The sequence below is a fragment of the Salvelinus fontinalis genome, chromosome 11, assembly GCF_029448725.1.
Source record: "Salvelinus fontinalis isolate EN_2023a chromosome 11, ASM2944872v1, whole genome shotgun sequence".
Lineage (NCBI taxonomy): Eukaryota > Metazoa > Chordata > Actinopteri > Salmoniformes > Salmonidae > Salvelinus > Salvelinus fontinalis.
In genome coordinates, this window is record NC_074675.1 from 12,353,560 (window position 1) to 12,371,546 (window position 17,987).

Here is a 17,987-nt window from a genome sequence, read left to right on the forward strand (position 1 = left end):
CTGAGGATGGATCAACGACATTGTAGTTACTCCACAATTCTAACCTAACTGACAGAGTGAAAAGAAGGAAGACTGTACAGAATAAAAATATTCCAAAACATGCATCCTGTATGCAACAAGTCACTCAATTAATACTGCAATTCACTGTCCGTCCTGAATACAAAGTGTTTTGTTTGGGGCAAATCTAATACATCACATTACTGAGTACCACTCTCCTTATTTTCAAGCACAGTGGTGGCTGCATCACGTTATGGGTATGCTTGTATCATTAAGGACTGGGGAGTATTTCAGAATAAAAAGAAATGGAATTGAGCACAGGCAAAATCCTAGAGAAAAACCTGGTTCAGTCTGCTTTCCACCAGACACTGGGAGATAAATTCACCTTTCAGCAGGACAATAACCTAAAACACAAGGGCAAATCTATACTGGAGTTGATTACCAAGAAGACAGGGAATGTTCCCAAGTGTTGGAGTTACAGTTTTGACTTAAATCTACTCAAAAATCTATGGCAAGACCTGAAAATGGTTGTCTAGCAATGATCAACAACCAATTTGACAGATCTTGAAGAATTGTTTAAATAATAATGGACAAAGTTGTGCAATCCAGGTGTGGAAACCTCTTAAAGACTTACCCAGTAAGACTCACAGCTGTAATCGCTGCCAAAGGTGATTCTACAAAGTTTTGACTCAGGGGTGTGAATACTTATGTAAATGAGCTATTTCTGCATTTCATTTTCCCCAAAAATGTTTTCACTTGGTCATTATGGGGTATTATGTGTAGATGGGTGAGAACAAACATAGATATTTAATACATTTTAAATAACAATAAAATGTGGCCCTAGCCCTCACCCTCCGATCCAACAGGTCCCAGATGTGCTCAATGGGATTGAGATACGGGCTCTTCGCTGGCCATGGCAGAACACTGACATTCCTTGCAGGAAATCACGCACAGAAGGAGCAGTATGGCTGGTGGCATTGTTATGCTGGAGGGTCATGTCAGGATGAGCCTGCAGGAAGGGTACCACATGAGGGAGGAGGATCCCTGTAACGCACAGCGTTGAGATTGCCTGCAATGACAACAAGCTCAGTCCGATGATGCTGTGACACACCGCCCCAGACCATGACGGACCCTCCACCTCCAAATCAATCCCGCTCCAGAGTACAGGCCTTGGTGTAACGCTCATTCCTTCGACGATAAACGCGAATCCGACCATCACCCCTGGTGAGACAAAACCACGACTCGTCAGTGAAGAGCACTTTTTGCCAGTCCTGTCTGGTCCAGCGATGGTAGGTTTGAACCTATAGGTGACGTTGTTGCCGGTGATGTCTGGTGAGGACCTGCCTTACAACAGGCCTACAAGCCCTCAGTCCAGCCTCTCAGCCTATTGCGGACAGTCTGAGCACTGATGGAGGGATTGTGCGTTCCTGGTGTAACTCGGGCAGTTGTTGTTGCCATCCTGTACCTGTCCCGCAGGTGTGATGTTCGGATGCACCGATCCTGTGCAGGTGTTGTTACACATGGTCTGCCACTGCGAGGACGATCAGCTGTCCGTCCTGTCTCCCTGTAGCGCTGTCTTAGGCGTCTCACAGTACGGACATTGCAATTTATTGCCCTGGCCACATCTGCAGTCCTCATGCCTCCTTGCAGCATGCCTAAGGCACGTTCACACAGATGAGCAGGGACCCTGGGCATCTTTCTGTTGGTGTTTTTCAGAGTCAGTAGAGTCAGCCTCTTTAGTGTCCTAAGTTTTTATAACTGTGACCTTAACTGTCTAACGTCTGTAAGCTGTTAGTGTCTTAACGACTGTTCCACAGGTGCATGTTCATTAATTATTTATGGTTCATTGAACAAGAATGGGAAACAGTGTTGTGAAACCCTTTACAATGAAGATCTGTGAAGTTATTTGGATTTTTACGAATTATCTTTGAAAGACAGGGTCCTGAAAAAGGGACGTTTCTTTTTTTGCTGAGTTTATAATATTCAGACTGGCTGACACAGGCTCATCAGTAGGAGAGACAGACACACTGCTATTATCTGCTGAGAGATTTCCCCTGATTGCAGCTCATCTAGAACACACAGTATTGATTTCCTATTAACACTACTCTCATATGGAAAGAGGCTGCTAGGCCAGATGATAAGGTGGTGAAAGGTAGTGGTTAAGGAGGCGGACCGGAGTTATTAACTTCTTATTTTGCCTGTATTCATTACATTATCTTGTTTTTGGACAGTAATTGCTTCAATCTTGTATATGTAATAAGCTTTGACAAAATTTTTATTGTACATTTTGTATTTCTGAATTTACATTTGAAATGATTTGAATATAGATATATCATCCAGTGGATGGAAGCAACAAGAAGAAAACTGAACCGAGGGGGCCTATGGAGCTGTCAGTGTCAACCACGGCTGTTGAAACCCTTTTCTTCCGCCAGCTACCGCAATCACAGGGGGGAAAGATGAAAGGTTGTGATGCAAACGTATTGATATAAGTGGCCCAAAATAGACGTTTTACCCCGCGGACAAGAACACACTGAAATCAACTTTCAGTACACTTCCCACCTCACTAATTTGCTTTGACACGAGCATCCAGTCCCATGAATAACCACGACATGTTAATTCATGTTTACTCCGGCGATGGGGATTCTGAACTACACGTCTTCAGAATGAGAGCTGCTCAAGTCTCAGCAGGGTGCCACGTATGGGCATTTAGAGACAGCAACAGAAACTGGCGGAACATTTTATAGTTGATTATGCACTGAATGCGGTTGTCATTAATTATCATATTCTCCTGAGTTGTGTACATTGGGGATAGGGTCTGGGATCAAATGGAATCCTGTGGTTAACAGGGCCTCCATTAGAGAACCCAAACTAATTACCAGAAATAATTAAGAACATTTTTATATAGAAAAAAAACAAATCTCTTCCTCCAATTGATCAAGCTAGCTGCAGTATAGGTCAAACCGTGCTACTATCATAACTCCAAAGACATGAATCAACTCTTGTTCTCTCTAGACAGTGTTTGGCCGTGACGCACACAGGCTTCTCTCTAGAGACCTCATCAGCCAAGGGAAAGACACGACGCCACCTGGCTGGTGTTCTGTGTACCCGTGTGCCTGAGCTACCCTGTTCCCCTGTCTCACAGTCAGTGCTTCACTAAAGCCTGTCTGAGAATAGCAATTAAAGGACGTGGGAGGCCTTTTCTCTTTCTGTCGTTTAATTTGGAAACCTGAGCCTTCACGGCCATCACTGCGTTATATCCGGCACAACAGGTGCAGTTTGGTGGTACTCTCTTGTCACCGGCTCTGAGTCCCAGCAAGTGATAATAACAGGATGGAGCTGGGATCAGAGCCCTCCACTTGTTGGGTTGATTTACATGCTGTGCAGAGATGGCGAGGCGGCGTGAATCACCGGGAGAGACAGTGAGAGGACACGGTGGGAGGACATGAGCGTGACTCTTGATGCAGCTGTTCATCAAGCCCATCGACTCACAAAGATTTACAGCTCACCTCCCGGCAGCTCACTTATCCACAAATGTCCGCAGCAACAGCTGTGCCGGGAAAATGTCTCAGCATCCCGAAAACACCACAAGCATGCAGAAAAACTCACACTGGCACTACTAGGATACAAAAGATTCCAATGTATCCACACACTACTTACTGGGCTTAGCTAACAATGACTAGTAGATGGATAGCAATTATTCACTAAAGGAAAACTATTTCTTAATGCAACTTACCATGACGCATAACACCAACAGGCCATTCATTGACGAGGCAGCCAGGTCAGTGGGCTGTGTTAGCCCTGACTTACCCCTGCGCTAGCCTAGCAGACAGCTGATGTCAGACAGCCAGCATTGTAGAGGAGCTGTGTTTTCTATGAATGAGCTGCCAGACTCCCACTCCTCTAAAGCGATGAGTCATCCATTGGCCCTGTGTCTTACAGTATGTCAGTGGGCTCAGCTGACGGTCCGCTGTTAGGTATAATGGAATGGGTTTATATTTAGCGTACCCACACATGCCAGGGCGCGTGCACACACACACACACACACACACACACACACACACACACACACACACACACACACACACACACACACACACACACACACACACACACACACCAGAGGAGCTGGTGGGAGGAGCTATAGGAGGACGGGCTCATCATAATGGCTGGAATGGAATCAATAGAATGGTACCAAACACTTCAAACACATGTTTGACTACGTTCCATTGATTCCATTCCAGCCATTATAATGAGCCCGTCCTCCTATAGCTCCTCCCACCAGCCTTTCCCGCTACAAATAAATACACGTCTACGAAAGTAGAAACAATAATGCAACAATGCCAGCAATGCAACAAGACAAAGTTCACTACATCCTCTGAGGTTTTAAGGCTCTGCCTTAATGAATGAGCTTAACCAAAAAACGCTCCACTCAGAATCTCTGGAACAGAATGTACTGCGCATCTGTTTATTTTGCCACTCAAGTACCCCTCATTTGTGCACTTGAACTGAGACTCACAGAGAGCTAAGTACTGTGTTAAAGCAGTTAGAGATGTCGCATAAAGTTCACAGGGCATATCCATCATAGACTGGGTACACACACGAGATCACCCCTATCCTCATGCACATTATAAAGCCTCACTGTCTGCTTGATTGAATGATAGCAGTACATTATTTCACCCATCTGCAATACAAAGCCAGCTAACACGCTACTTGAATGTCCTCTGAAAGGCCTATGATGAGGTGGGGAAGTGGTCCTAATGGTATGCATGCTGGAGGAGTGACACCGGCTCTTTAAATGGCCAGAGGAACCAGGGCCTGTAACCTCAGTGGAGACTAGGGAGGCGTGGAGATGAATGTCCCTGTCGGAGGGGATAAATCTTCTTCATACCGCTGGCTGGTAGCAGGTCCCACCTCAATTTGGAGCTGGGTAGAGATAAGCCCTCATGACACTGTCTCCCGGGCAGACTAATTTATCCACAGGCTAGAGAGAAGCAGCTCTGATATCTTCCCTCTGGCGCACGCTGTTTGTGTCACTGCAGTATCTGTCTGTGTGTGTATAATGTACAATAAACCTTACATCCACATAACAACCCAACCCCATATATCTACCTCACGTCTCCTGATTAGTCACAATAATCTAGAGAATACAATTAGCCAGATGAGATTGTTACTTCAGTGCCTCCCTGTGGTTCTCCTAATAGCAACTAGTGGGCTCAAATCAAGCCTATATTGAGGATTCCATTCACAGAGGAATTCAAATCAACCTAATGATTACTTCAAACACAGGTTATTTGATTTGGGTTCAACTCGAGAAAATGTGTCTCTCCAAATCCACTGCAAAGAGTGGCTCCATAATGGATTCAGCCCACTGTTCAGTGGTTGTTGGGTCTCCATAGAGATGAAAAGACAGACTTATAAATGCCAATTGATAGAGGGCATAGCTCAGACACCTGCTGTGATCACAAGATGTTTGAAGTTTCTGTCCTTTACCTGCGTTTCAATCTCTGTCCATTCTAAATCGATGAGGCTACTTACTCGTATAATTACTATAGGCCCGCGGATGTGTCCTTTAGTCTACAAGGGACAGTATGTACCACATTCCCCTTGAAATAACGGTTGAGTCAGATGCAGTAGCACATCGGCTGTGTGAGTGGCACAGCACATTATACTTTGGGACTGAAATGCGGTGGGTAGCCCTGACTTTCTCAGACGCCTTTCCTCACACAAACAGACAATAGTCTCTTCTACTGCACTTAGTGGTTGTTATTCACACTTAGCTTGACAGAAACTTCGGTACAGATTGCAAAGTTCTGTGTTATTATAAGTTGTTTAACCAACTAAAAGTTGCGCTTTTGTAAACAAAAGGCTTCAGTGGATATTTAGCGCTATCTCCCGAACCCCAGGAGCAGATTCTAAGTGTTATTTCTCTATCAGTAATTACTCACAGGCTATCTAATCATGACTCCATTTAACCAATTAAAGGCCACTTTCCACAACTGACAATGGTAATAATTTAAAGGCAGCATGCAAAACCTGAAACACACAGGCCCTTAATGAACCTACAGGTGGATGCCTACAGTACAGTGGCATACGGCGTCACCACAGCATATCCTTTCAACCACCCACCAATCTTCTCTTTCTAAGTCTAATCATGGATCCACATCTACATCTAACAAACATATTTCCTGCTCCAGATTTCCTCCACACACACACACACACACACACACACACACACACACACACACACACACACACACACACACACACACACACACACACACACACACACACACACACACACACACACACACACACATTCAGATCTAGCCTCTAATCACACAAACAGGGTCACGTTTCAAGAGTGCATGTGCATCCCAACACACTAACAGGAACATTTTAGGATTTGAAATGCTAATTGACGCAGAATAGCTCTGGTTAGAGCTATATTGTTTTGAAGATGCTCTTGAACAAGCATGCAGACTTTTGATTGGGAACCATGTGTCATTCTGTGAGTTGATGTGAGATTGTTGAGCTAGTGTATAAGACAGTACATTTCATATTATCCGTAGTGGGCGAAGATAAATGACTATAGTGTACACATAATTAGCAGTTACAGCTTGTCAGTTCAACCCAATAACTATATGCATCATTCTTTAACCTAAACAAAGCACCTATAAATCATCATAAAACATAACAAAATTCAGCGACAATGGATTTTCATTCCATGAATTCAACGCTCACACACATCCCCACGTGGACTTGCTTGCTGACGCAGAGACTAACTCAAACTGAATCTAGTAAGTAGATCAACTGCCTCTGGACTGATCCTGTCTGAGATGGAGTCAATCCAGACGTTTCTACACTTCCATCAATACCAACTTCCAGCCCTTTCAGCAGAGTGGGGAGGGAGGGGCCCTGATTGCTGAGTTGGCCTACCGCAGTCTCTATGGAAACCTGTTGGCATATACTGTAGCAATGCCTGGAAGGCTTAAATTTGTTCTTATGGTTACAAGCAGCTCTCGGCAATAGTGAGGCCAGCCTAAACGACAATCAAAACTGGACGGCAGAAAAATTGTCCCCAATTGCATTCCCTATTATGACACAGCTTTCATTTCAGTTCATTGATTTGTTGTTGCCAAGTGACAATTTGATTGTTTTTCCAGAATAGTTCAGAAGTTGAGGGGAGAATTGCCAGTAGAAACAGGTAACTGTGAAGCACAGAGCTAAGGGTTCACAAGTGTAGAGGAAAACAGGAGGGGAGGAAACCTCTTATGGATGAGGTATGCACAGTACTCATTACATCAATGAGTGCCAAGTTGTGCATGCTATAGACGGTGTAAAGAAAAGATACATTCACACGTTCAACTGTAAACTGGTCACTTAGCGCCCTCTAGTGATTGTCCAGACTACTGTCTCCAGTAAGTACCAAACAGCCCCAATACGACACAACTCCAGCTAAATAACTTCTCAGTAGTGCAAGTACATCTGATAATATGTTTGTTGATACTCTTTAGCACTAAAATTGGTTGAGTAAATTATACCGCCTCATATAATGGATTGATATGTATTATCTCCAGGCTGCATCACATCCGGGGCGTGATTGGGAGTCCCATAGGGTGGCACACAATTGTCCCAGCGTCGTCCGGGTTTGGCCGGGGTAGGCCGTCATTGTAAATGAGAATTTGTTCTTAAGTGACCTGCCTAGTTAAATAAAGGTTAAATACAAAAATACAGTACATCATTGCCATTGAGTACCATAGATGCATCCATTGTGTCTCCTGTTGATTGGTGGATGGCCCGAGATGCCTGACTGTAAACACCCATCAATGGAATGACATCTATCACCCAGAGGGGCAGTTAAGATAGTGGGATCCATAGAAATAGAATTCTGGATTCTGGGTACTCAATATGGCCAGCAGTCCACCCAACAGCCACCCATTGACTTGAATGTGGGGAAACCCCTTATTGGAATTTTAACCCATAGTTAACTCCTTCTGGCCAAGACTCTGCAGGTCAATACAACTGCATTCCCCACCCTGAGCATGGCAGAGACTAAATTAGCTCTTTACAGTTCCATCTGTGCCACACCTGTCAGGCACGACCCATGTTTCAACCATCAGAAAAGGACCAAGACAAACAAATAAACATTCATGAGGTGTACGTTAATGTGTAAAAAAAGAACATTTTGCAATGTAGTACATTTATCCTTTGGCGAGATAGCTTGCATTTGACTGTTTCAGTTACCCTCACAGTAGAAAGAGAGGAATTTAACTAACCAGCTACAAAGACTGCTTAGGTATAATAACGACCAAAACTGCACCCAACATTCACACATTTTATTAGAATGATCAATCAAAACTATATTAACAGCATTCAAACAATTAGCTTGATCTGTGAATACGATATCAGTAACCATATAACTCGAAGCATATTAAAATGTTTACATCAGACAACTAGAGTCACCAAAGAAAATGACAGCCTGTGCAAAACCTGTAAATACATTATGTAGGCTGATCAGTTATAGACCTGCTTAGCTAACGGTATAGTGTAGAAACCTGCAAACAAACAAAACAAATAAACAAGCAGGCCTAAACCCAATCCTCAGGAAATATGATAAAGAGAAGCAGGTGGTTGTACCTAAAACGCTCCTAAAACAGCTAGGCTAATCTGATCATGTTGGGGTTGTTGCTGTGTGACTAACGTAACTTCTTCGCCCCGCGGGTCACCTTGGCCACCTTGGAGCCCCTCTGGTGGTCGCTGATGCCGTTCCGCAGCACGTTCATGTCGTACTTCTGCCTCTTCAGCTTCTCCGCCAGGTCAAACTTCTCAGCGTGCAGCTGGCGCAGCCACAGCCAAAGCTCGCGGGACTTCTCCACCAGCCTCTCCTGGTTGAGGTGGTCGATGTTGAGGGGCTTGCGGCGTTCCAACAGAGTCTTGGTCTTCTTCTCGCGCCCCGTCAGCTTCTTGCCCTTCTTCACGTCCCCCTTCTGTATGTAGCCGCCGAACGCCTTGTTGGAGAAGACGTTCTTCTTCCTGGCATCCTCCTCGGCGCGGAGCTTGGCCTCCTCTTCCCGGCGGGTCCGCTCCTCAGCAAGACGGGCCTGGCGCTCAATGTTCTGCTCAGCGCGCACACGCTGCTGCTCGGCACGGTCGGCACGGCGGCGCTCGATGCGGCTGCGGAGGGCCACCAGCTCCTCCTCCTCTTTCTGGCGGCTGGAGAAGTGCATCTCGATCAGGCTCTGCAGGTCATTGAAGTCCTTCTCCAGCCTCTTGCGGTGGAGGTCATCAAAGTCTAACTTCTCGCCGTCGGGTAGCTTGGGAGGAGCGATGTTGGTAATGTACTTGTTCCGTGGCTTGGTCTCCCCCTCGCTCCCCTCAATGTGTTCCCTCTCCTCCTCATCTACCTCGTCCTCCTCCTGCTCTTCTTCAGCCTCCTCATCCTCCTCGTATTCCTCCACAATATCCTCTGTGTCAGACATGATGTTAAGCCTGCCTCAGACGGTCAAGAAGTCAAGGAAGAAAGACCAGCGGAGACACACACAATACACACACAGAGACCAACTTGTGTCCCAACAATCAAGAGGGGAAGGGAAGTGAACTTTTGGGCGTGGTTGCTTGGGCTCTTTTAAAGCTTTACCCTGATCATGTGTCCAAACCCCACTGTCTAGCAGAAATGTTCAGACAGATGGAATGGAGTCTATTTTCTTCTTCAACAAGTCTGCCCCCTTCCCTGAACCCCGACCCCAGTCTCTCCCCATCATTCCTTTCTAAAGACAATCAGGAGTGCCCTATTTCAGACGCACAACAGATGCACTCAGGTGCCACTCAAACCTGTGCTCTCCTTCAAGCCCACAATCGAATGTATGCCTCACGATCACAGCATGATTGTTGTAGGTATCAATTGAAGTTCTTACTCATATACTCTGGGGTTATTTAAACACTTGGTCATCAAGAGAGAGAAAATAGAGACAGAGTTTATGGTAAGTACACCTGTAAAAACAAAAGTCATAGTGGTCAAATAATCAAAGGGATGAAGTTTCCTAATTTCAGTTTAGAAGAATGAAGAGTAATAGTTTAATGGTCACTGTATCAATAAATATATAATGAACGGTCTATATATATATATCAATAACTATATAATGAATGGTCTCTTATATTCCACATACAGAGTGATATCAAGCACATATATGGGTCATGCACCAAAGATAGACCATTGATAGATAGACCAAAGGCTTGCTGCCAGTTAAAGTAGCACTTCATTGTTAGAATGTGAACACCAGACAACGTAACTGCGGTCCCCTCGCTTATGCCATCCCGTCATAACCACCTCATCTTGACTGAAGTACATTCATCTAGAGCCTTGTTTTTCCACTGTGACTTACAGTGCTTACCGGTGAGCACATCCAAGAGCAAAGCATGTCATTACAATATATAAAGTACCCTTTGCAAGAACACCAAAGCCATGTATAATCTTTTCAATAGTTGTCCTTCCTACAACTACTTTAAATATGTTCACTTTGCTAATTGACACCTCAAATTAGGATCTCTGTCTTTGTACATCAATTTGCCCTTAAAATACATTTTAATAAATAACAAAGAAACTATGAAGAAATGCTTGACCACTTTTCCATTTTCATGTTGCACTCTGAAAAAAAAAAAAAAATAACCTCTTCCAGTTTGCCAGCCAAAGACTAACCTACCATAGTAAATCCTATTTGAGCACAAGCTTTCAACTGATCATCCTTGAGTGCTGACAAAAAACACCCGTCAAGGAAAGACGGGCCCTAAAAATACAACTTCCAACAAGAACAATTTCTGAACACTGCCTCGTCTCCACTTCGGAATGTAATTAAAACATTCTTGCAATGGAAGCCTCCAGCTTTCAGGGTCGAGCGGATTGCTTTTTTAATGTTTACTTCTCGGGCACTGACGACAACAATAGAATACATAGTGTTCAGCACTTAAATACCCAGCCCTTGAGTTAGGAGTGCAAAAGCACAAATGTGGTTTTAGTATGGGATAATTGACAGGGATAGACAGGTGCTGCGCATTGTCCACGGGTGTCCCCTATGAACACAGAGAATTCCAATAAACTACCGTGCCGTGGAAGATTGATGAAGATTGATCCTCTTAGTGAATACGTAGCCTTTTCCTCAAAAGGCGACAGCAAAATGGCAGAGCACAGGCCTTGGACTAAGGGCTAGGATTTGGGGACAGAGAATAGAAGCATTTTGACAGTGTCCCTGCACTCCACAGCCTAAGACTCACCCCTGAAGATTGCCAGCCAGTACCCACAACTAAGAGTCACAGTATTATTAAGGCCAGTACGGAGCCTCATATTAAAATAGTAATAGCATCAGAACAAGCATCCTGTGCACCACAGGTGTCAGTTTAAATGGGTTGAGAGAGCATTTCAAACATTTATGGACTCAAGCTATTCAATTTCTAGGGGAATGCCCCCAGTCCTCCATACCTAACTATTTTCCAATTGACAAATTTCAGTGAACAAAAGATGAACCCTCCATCCCAAAGAAAAAAGAAAAGAAAAAACTTCAACCCTGCTAATTATGAGTAGCAGGTGGTGGTCTGGTTTAAAATGAAGCCTTTTGGTCACTGATGGCAACAGACAACTGTGTCTATCAATAGGAGCAAGGAGAAGCACAAATGACCAGGACTAGACTATAAATAGCCACGTTACTGCCTCCCCTCTCTTTAGTATTAACACTAGTGAAATGTGTATTTTAACTTTCAGTATTGTTTAGTTGTGTTACAGTATTATTTCTGTTAAAATTAGGAACTTACCAGTCTTTAAAACAGATTATTATCATCTCTTTTGTAAGGCATTCCAGAGTAGTTCTTTGTTAGCCTCTTATTAAATAATATTTTGAGATGAAAAAAGTGTTTTTTGAGCTTGTGTTTTAAATAGATCCCATTTAAGATAGATCTATGCAACTGTCAGACCTAAGCCTGTAATGTTGCCACAGGCACATACAGAATATAGTATACTATACACACAGGTCAACCTAAAAAAATCCTTTGCACTAGGAATGAAGGAAACGTGCCCTCAAATGGTCAAACCATGTAGCTATTTTATACAAAAGTAACTGCTACATTCCAACACAATACTGTATGACATAATAGGTCTACACAAATACAGTGAAATTTAAACTTGCTTGAGGAATTTTTATCATTCAAATGATTAATGCTGTATACTCTTACGCCCAATACAATCTCGTATGTCGAGGTACAGTTTTACCATTACGACTAACTAAACTGTGTCTGAAATTTTTTACATAAACAGTTAAGACCATAACAAAAACATAGAAATCCCCATAGAAATCATCTTCACACTTGAGTACAGTAGTGTGCTGTGAACTTCTAAACCGTTTAGATGCTAGTTAGAACATGTAAACATAAAAAAGGCAAGAGCACAAAAACATGGCCCTGCTTTTAACATCGAGAAACCCCTCATGTTATCCAATCAACACAATCCTTATCAAACCGCGCCTTTCTGTTTCTCAACGGACTCGCAAGCTGGAGAATCCTGCAGTTCTTTACGGCTTACCCTTCCTGGGTTTTGGATGGCCTCTCCACTACAAAAAAACAGTGCCATGGCTCTGCAAAGAACACATAGTGCTTTCAGAAAGTATTCATACCCCTTTACTTATTCCATTTCTTTTTGTGTTACAGCCTGAATTCAAAATTGATTAAATATACACTTCCGTTCAAAAGTTTTGTCCATTAAAATAACGTCAAATTGATCAGAAATACAGTATAGACATTGTTAATGTTGTAAATGAGTATTGTAGCTGGAAACGGCTGATGTTTTATGGAATATCCACATAGGCATACAGAGGCCCATTATCAGCAACCATCACTCCTGTGTTCCAATGGCACGTTGGAATAACCAGCTCAAAGGGATATTCAATTTCTGCTTTTTTTTATCTACATTTAATCCAGTTTAAATTCAGGCTGTAACAACAAAGTGTGGAACAAGTCAAGAGGTGTGAATACTTTCTGAAGGTACTGTACATATAATTTTAGACAAAGCAGCAACATATAATGATATATACTTGTCAATAAAGGTGTGTGTACACAGTTTGTCCTGAAGTTGAACAATGTTACCTCTCTCTCAGGGGTCCTCTGGAAAATAACAGCCAGAGAGATAGAGTTACAACGCAGAGGAAGAGGGGGAGGATGAGGAAGAAAACCCACAAGGTTACTGGTACAACGGAGCGCTGATCAACTGCAAATAGGAAAAACAGAACCTTCATTCTCCAACAATCTACCCTTTCTTAAAAATGATAAGTAACAATAATGGAACATAACTTTGTGTTGAAAACAGAGCTGGAAATATATACTGAGTGTACAAAACATTAGGAACACCTACTCTTTCCATGACAGACTAACCAGGTGAAAGCTATGATCCCTTATTGATGTCACTTGTTAAATCCACTTCAATCAGTGTAGATGAAGGAAAGGAGACAGGTTAAAGATGGATTTTTAAGCCTTGAGACAATTGGGACATGGATTGTGTATGTCTGCCATTCAGAGGGTGAATGGGCAACACAAAATATGTAAGTGCCTTTAAAACGGCATACGGTAGTAGGTGCCAGGTGCACCGGTTTGAGTGGGTCAAGAAATGCAACGTTGCTGGGTTTTTCACGCTGAACAGTTTCCCATGTGCTCTAAGAATGGTCCACCACCCAAAGGACATCCAGCCAACTTGACACAACTGTGGGAAGCATTGGAGTCAACGTGGGCCAGCATCCCTGTGGAACGCTTTCCACACCCTGTAGAGTCCATGCCCCGACGAATTGAGTCGGTTCTGAGGGCAAAAGGGGGTGCAACTCAATATTAGGGAGGTGTTCCTAATGTTTTGTACAGGCAGTGTACGTTCAAGTTCTGCAGAATGTATGCTTCAAATAAATGAATTCAATGTCAAGACGGCTAAGTTACATACGTCATTACCTTTATGCACATACAGGAAACCAGATGCTGCTCCGTATGGGTTGGACACCTCACAGCTGTACAGACCACTGAAGTCAGGGCCCACCTTCATTAACTCCAACAAGCCCCTGGTCTCACTGAGATTTGATCTATTCAGTCTAAGACAAATGTAGACACATAGCAAAACATAGATATAGACACTGATCCTTAGAAAATGGGTTGGGGGAAATGAAATACTGTGAACAACTGACCTCTTCCATGTGAACTCTGTTGGAGGGGGGTTGGCGTCTACTAAACACTGAAACGCTGGTGCCTGGGGTGCGCTCTCATGAAGGATGATTTTGACCGAATTTGGAGGATCTATACAATAGGCAAAAAGTTGCACCACATTATTTATGTGCTGTTACTGTAGTGTCTAATATGGAGTAGAAACACTGTGGCTGTTGTCATTGAGAATACTCACAGTGTATATCTATCTCGTAGGGAACGACCTTCTGCTGGCTCAGAGTGGTGTGGTTCACCAGGCACTGAACCTCCTGTTGGTGCATGACCCTGGAGGGCTCTCCCTTCAGGTGGACCCTCACCGTGGCGGTGTCGTCTGGGTTCAGTGTAGTGTTGGTTGAGGTTGTCAGACTCAGTGGTTGTCTTGCACTGGCCGTGCTCCACCGTACATCTGCAGGGGGCTTGGCGTTAGCCGCTGTGCATGTGGCCAAGATGCTCTCCTGCCCCTCAGCAACCACGGGTGGAGTCTCCACAGCAACCGAAATCACAGGAGGAACTATTGGGAAAAAAACACAATAAAGACATTGACTTAATATGAATGTATGTCTTTCTATACTTTAAAACCTAACCCTTGGATAGCTGGTAAAGGAACACCCTTAACAAAATTGTATCAAACGATTTATTCCATTGGGGAAATACATCATAAATAACCTCTTACTTTGGACATTGAGGTGGATCTCTGCCTTGTATGGCCCACTGGGGAACACTGTAAAGATGCAAGTGTAGACGCCCTCATCAGTCAGGGACACATGCCCCAGTCGGATAGAGCCCACCAGCGCAGTGGTGTTCCCAATGAAGCCCACCCTGTCCCCCTGCCCCTTGACATGTGATGGACCATGGCTAGGGGTGATGAGGAAGAAGTTGTGGTTGGCACGGTAACCCCTGGTACTCTTCTGCCATGAGATCTGGATGAGCTCCTCATCTGTCTCTATGAGCTCACAGGTCAAGTCTGCGTGTTGTCCCTGGGTCACTGTTGGGCGGCCATTGTAAGAGATGACTCTGATACCTAAAGGAATATTAGCAGGATGCATAAGAGAGCAAATTCTCAGACTCTTCTTGATATTGTGGAGAACAAATGTTATGGCTTTGCTTTGCATCGCTCCTACACTCACCAACTCCAGTCTGAGTCAGCATGAGAAAGAGGTCCACCAGAACCCAGAAATATGTTTGATTCTTCATTGGCATGCGATCTCGTGTTCGACAACTTCAAGTAAACCTTCTAATCTGGGGGGGGGGGGGGGTACACGAAGACACAGTTTAGACCTATGCATAAGCAAAATTAGAATGAAACGAGCCTAAGATGTAGACCAAGAGGAAAGATTACAACATCAGTGACCTAAACATGGGTCCAGGGGCAGAATGGGACAAGAAACCACACCTACACATTTTTCTCCCTTGAAGGCCCCGTTATTATCTAAATACTGAGAATGATAACATGCTGACTAACACTTCAATGTTAAACTGATTATGGCAATATGCCGAGTTTATCATTAGTCATGTAAACACATTACTCTGATTATCTTAAATCAGCAAATCATAATCGAAGTAAGCACACGCCTAGATTTCTGAGCAATCGTTCTAATTAGTCGGACATGTAAACACCTTCAAATCGGAGTTCCAGCAGTGTATTGGATCGGGACGTCGCAACTCTGTGTGCCACAGAAAGTATCTGACTAGTGACAAAATTAAGGAAATTAGAAGGGGGATTTCGGCAAGGCCATTTTCTTGCCTACTGAAATCCCCCCCATTACTAGTGCCTCACCCGCAATCAAACCGCCATAAAAATAAAAAGAATGAAACGCAGCCTAACGTGATCATTGACCGCTGCCTTGAAGGAGAAATCCCCCCCATTACTAGTGCCTCACCCGCAATCAAACCGCCATAAAAATAAAAAGAATGAAACGCAGCCTAACGTGATCATTGACCGCTGCCTTGAAGGAGAAATCCCCCCCATTACTAGTGCCTCACCCGCAATCAAACCGCCATAAAAATAAAAAGAATGAAACGCAGCCTAACGTGATCATTGACCGCTGCCTTGAAGGAGAAATCCCCCCCATTACTAGTGCCTCACCCGCAATCAAACCGCCATAAAAATAAAAAGAATGAAACGCAGCCTAACGTGATCATTGACCGCTGCCTTGAAGGAGAAATCCCCCCCATTACTAGTGCCTCACCCGCAATCAAACCGCCATAAAAATAAAAAGAATGAAACGCAGCCTAACGTGATCATTGACCGCTGCCTTGAAGGAGAAATCCCCCCCATTACTAGTGCCTCACCCGCAATCAAACCGCCATAAAAATAAAAAGAATGAAACGCAGCCTAACGTGATCATTGACCGCTGCCTTGAAGGAGAAATCCCCCCCATTACTAGTGCCTCACCCGCAATCAAACCGCCATAAAAATAAAAAGAATGAAACGCAGCCTAACGTGATCATTGACCGCTGCCTTGAAGGAAAGGATAAACTTGATCCTTTTGGGAAACCCTTCTACGTTCCAAACACATAAAAGACACACCCTCTTCCCTGAAATTAACTTCTTATGATGAGTTGACACGTACAGAGCGAGGGAAGAATGAATGGAACGCCCTTGCACGTGTAACAGTTTAACTTTAGACTGTCCCCTCGCCCCGACACGGGCGCGAACCAGGGACCTTCTGCACACATCAACAATGGTCGCACACATCGTTACCCATCGCTCCACAAAGGCCGAGGCCTTTGCAGAGCAAGGGGAACCACTACTTCAAGATTTCAGAGCAAGTGACGTAGCCGATTGAAAGGCTACTAGCGTGCACCACCGCTAACTAGCTAGCCATTTCACATCCGTTACACACGGAAATGTGCCACAAGTTCGTCCCACGGTTGTTTTCAGTCATCATGGAACCACCTGGAGCTGTGGTGTGTGCTTTATATGCGCTACAGTCATTTATGATTGCATTTCATATATTGGCTAGAAGACAACGCATGCTAGCCATCCGATAATCAGGTAAATCGAACATTACTATGTATAAGTGTGATGTCAGGGAAAGTTGTATGCACTAGATAGTTTCCAAAAGATAACAAAAACACTTATGATACGTGTTTGTGCATTACTAGCACAATTTCTAACTTATTTACATTCGTTTTTACTTACACTTGTACGTTGACTTCTCCATATTGATGTGGATTTTAAGTTTTGAATGACTTAGCAGGTGTACAATCATCGCGAATTGAATGATGGGGCGTTTCAGCCCCCATGGTGGACAGGTTACGGTCCTAACACTTAAGACACACCCTATCCCCTCAGCCCTCAAATTAGCACAATCATCGCGAGGTGTCCACTTAATTTGACAGCTGAAGGGATAGGGTGTGTCTTAAGTGTTTGGACCGCAAACTGTCCACTATGGGGGCTGAAACGCCCCATCATTCAATTCGCGATGATTGTACACCTGCTAAGTCATTCAAAACTTAAAATCCACATCAATATGGAGAAGTCAACGTACAAGTGTTTGGACAACACCCTGTCCACTCTGGGGGCTGAAACGCCCCATCATTCAATTCGCGTCGATTGTACGTCCTCTTAACAAACTACGGGTGGCTGAAAACACAATCATCGCAAAGTGTTCACTTTTCAGCCACCCGTAGCTTGTTAGCGGACGTACAATCGTCGCGAATAGAATTATGGGGAGTTTTAGGATCCAGCGTGAACATAATTGTACATTCGCAAAGGCGACTAAAAACGAGGGCTGCGGGGCTTACGTTGCAAACTTCCCATGATTGGC

At 44.0% G+C, this 17,987-nt stretch overlaps 2 protein-coding genes across 3 annotated transcripts; both read right to left on the reverse strand.

The window, feature by feature from the left end:
- Nucleotides 1–8,319: 8,319 nt before the first annotated feature.
- On the reverse strand, nt 8,320–9,604 carry LOC129864789 (troponin T, cardiac muscle isoforms-like). The gene has a single exon (XM_055937082.1). The coding sequence runs from the start codon at nt 9,474–9,476 to the stop codon at nt 8,694–8,696; it is 783 nt and encodes a 260-aa protein (XP_055793057.1). The 5' UTR covers nt 9,477–9,604; the 3' UTR covers nt 8,320–8,693.
- Nucleotides 9,605–12,107: 2,503 nt separating this feature from the next.
- LOC129865052 (nectin-1-like) lies at nt 12,108–17,501 on the reverse strand. Of its 2 annotated transcripts, XM_055937486.1 has the most exons (8): nt 17,360–17,501; nt 15,342–15,453; nt 14,888–15,235; nt 14,411–14,725; nt 14,199–14,307; nt 13,969–14,105; nt 13,123–13,243; nt 12,108–12,614 (listed from the first exon to the last, which is right to left on the reverse strand). In XM_055937486.1, the coding sequence occupies exons 2-8, from the start codon at nt 15,412–15,414 to the stop codon at nt 12,494–12,496; spliced, it is 1,224 nt and encodes a 407-aa protein (XP_055793461.1). In that variant the 5' UTR covers nt 15,415–15,453; nt 17,360–17,501; the 3' UTR covers nt 12,108–12,493. The 2 variants fall into 2 exon arrangements, with proteins under 2 accessions (XP_055793461.1, XP_055793462.1); XM_055937487.1 differs by lacking the exons at nt 12,108–12,614; nt 13,123–13,243 and adding an exon at nt 13,250–13,825.
- Nucleotides 17,502–17,987: the final 486 nt, after the last annotated feature.

What these genes read in the sequence shown, in the direction of transcription:
- LOC129864789 (XM_055937082.1), bottom strand. Translation starts at nt 9,476, where the DNA reads ATGTCTGACACAGAGGATATTGTGGAGGAATACGAGGAGGATGAGGAG.
- LOC129865052 (XM_055937486.1), bottom strand. Translation starts at nt 15,414, where the DNA reads ATGCCAATGAAGAATCAAACATATTTCTGGGTTCTGGTGGACCTCTTT. An exon ending in TTTCCTGTATGTGCATAAAG is followed by an intron (nt 13,244 to 13,968) that starts GTAATGACGTAT and finishes TCCTATTTGCAG; the next exon opens with TTGATCAGCGCTCCGTTGTA. An exon ending in AGAGGACCCCTGAGAGAGAG is followed by an intron (nt 12,615 to 13,122) that starts GTAACATTGTTC and finishes TGTTCTTTGCAG; the next exon opens with AGCCATGGCACTGTTTTTTT.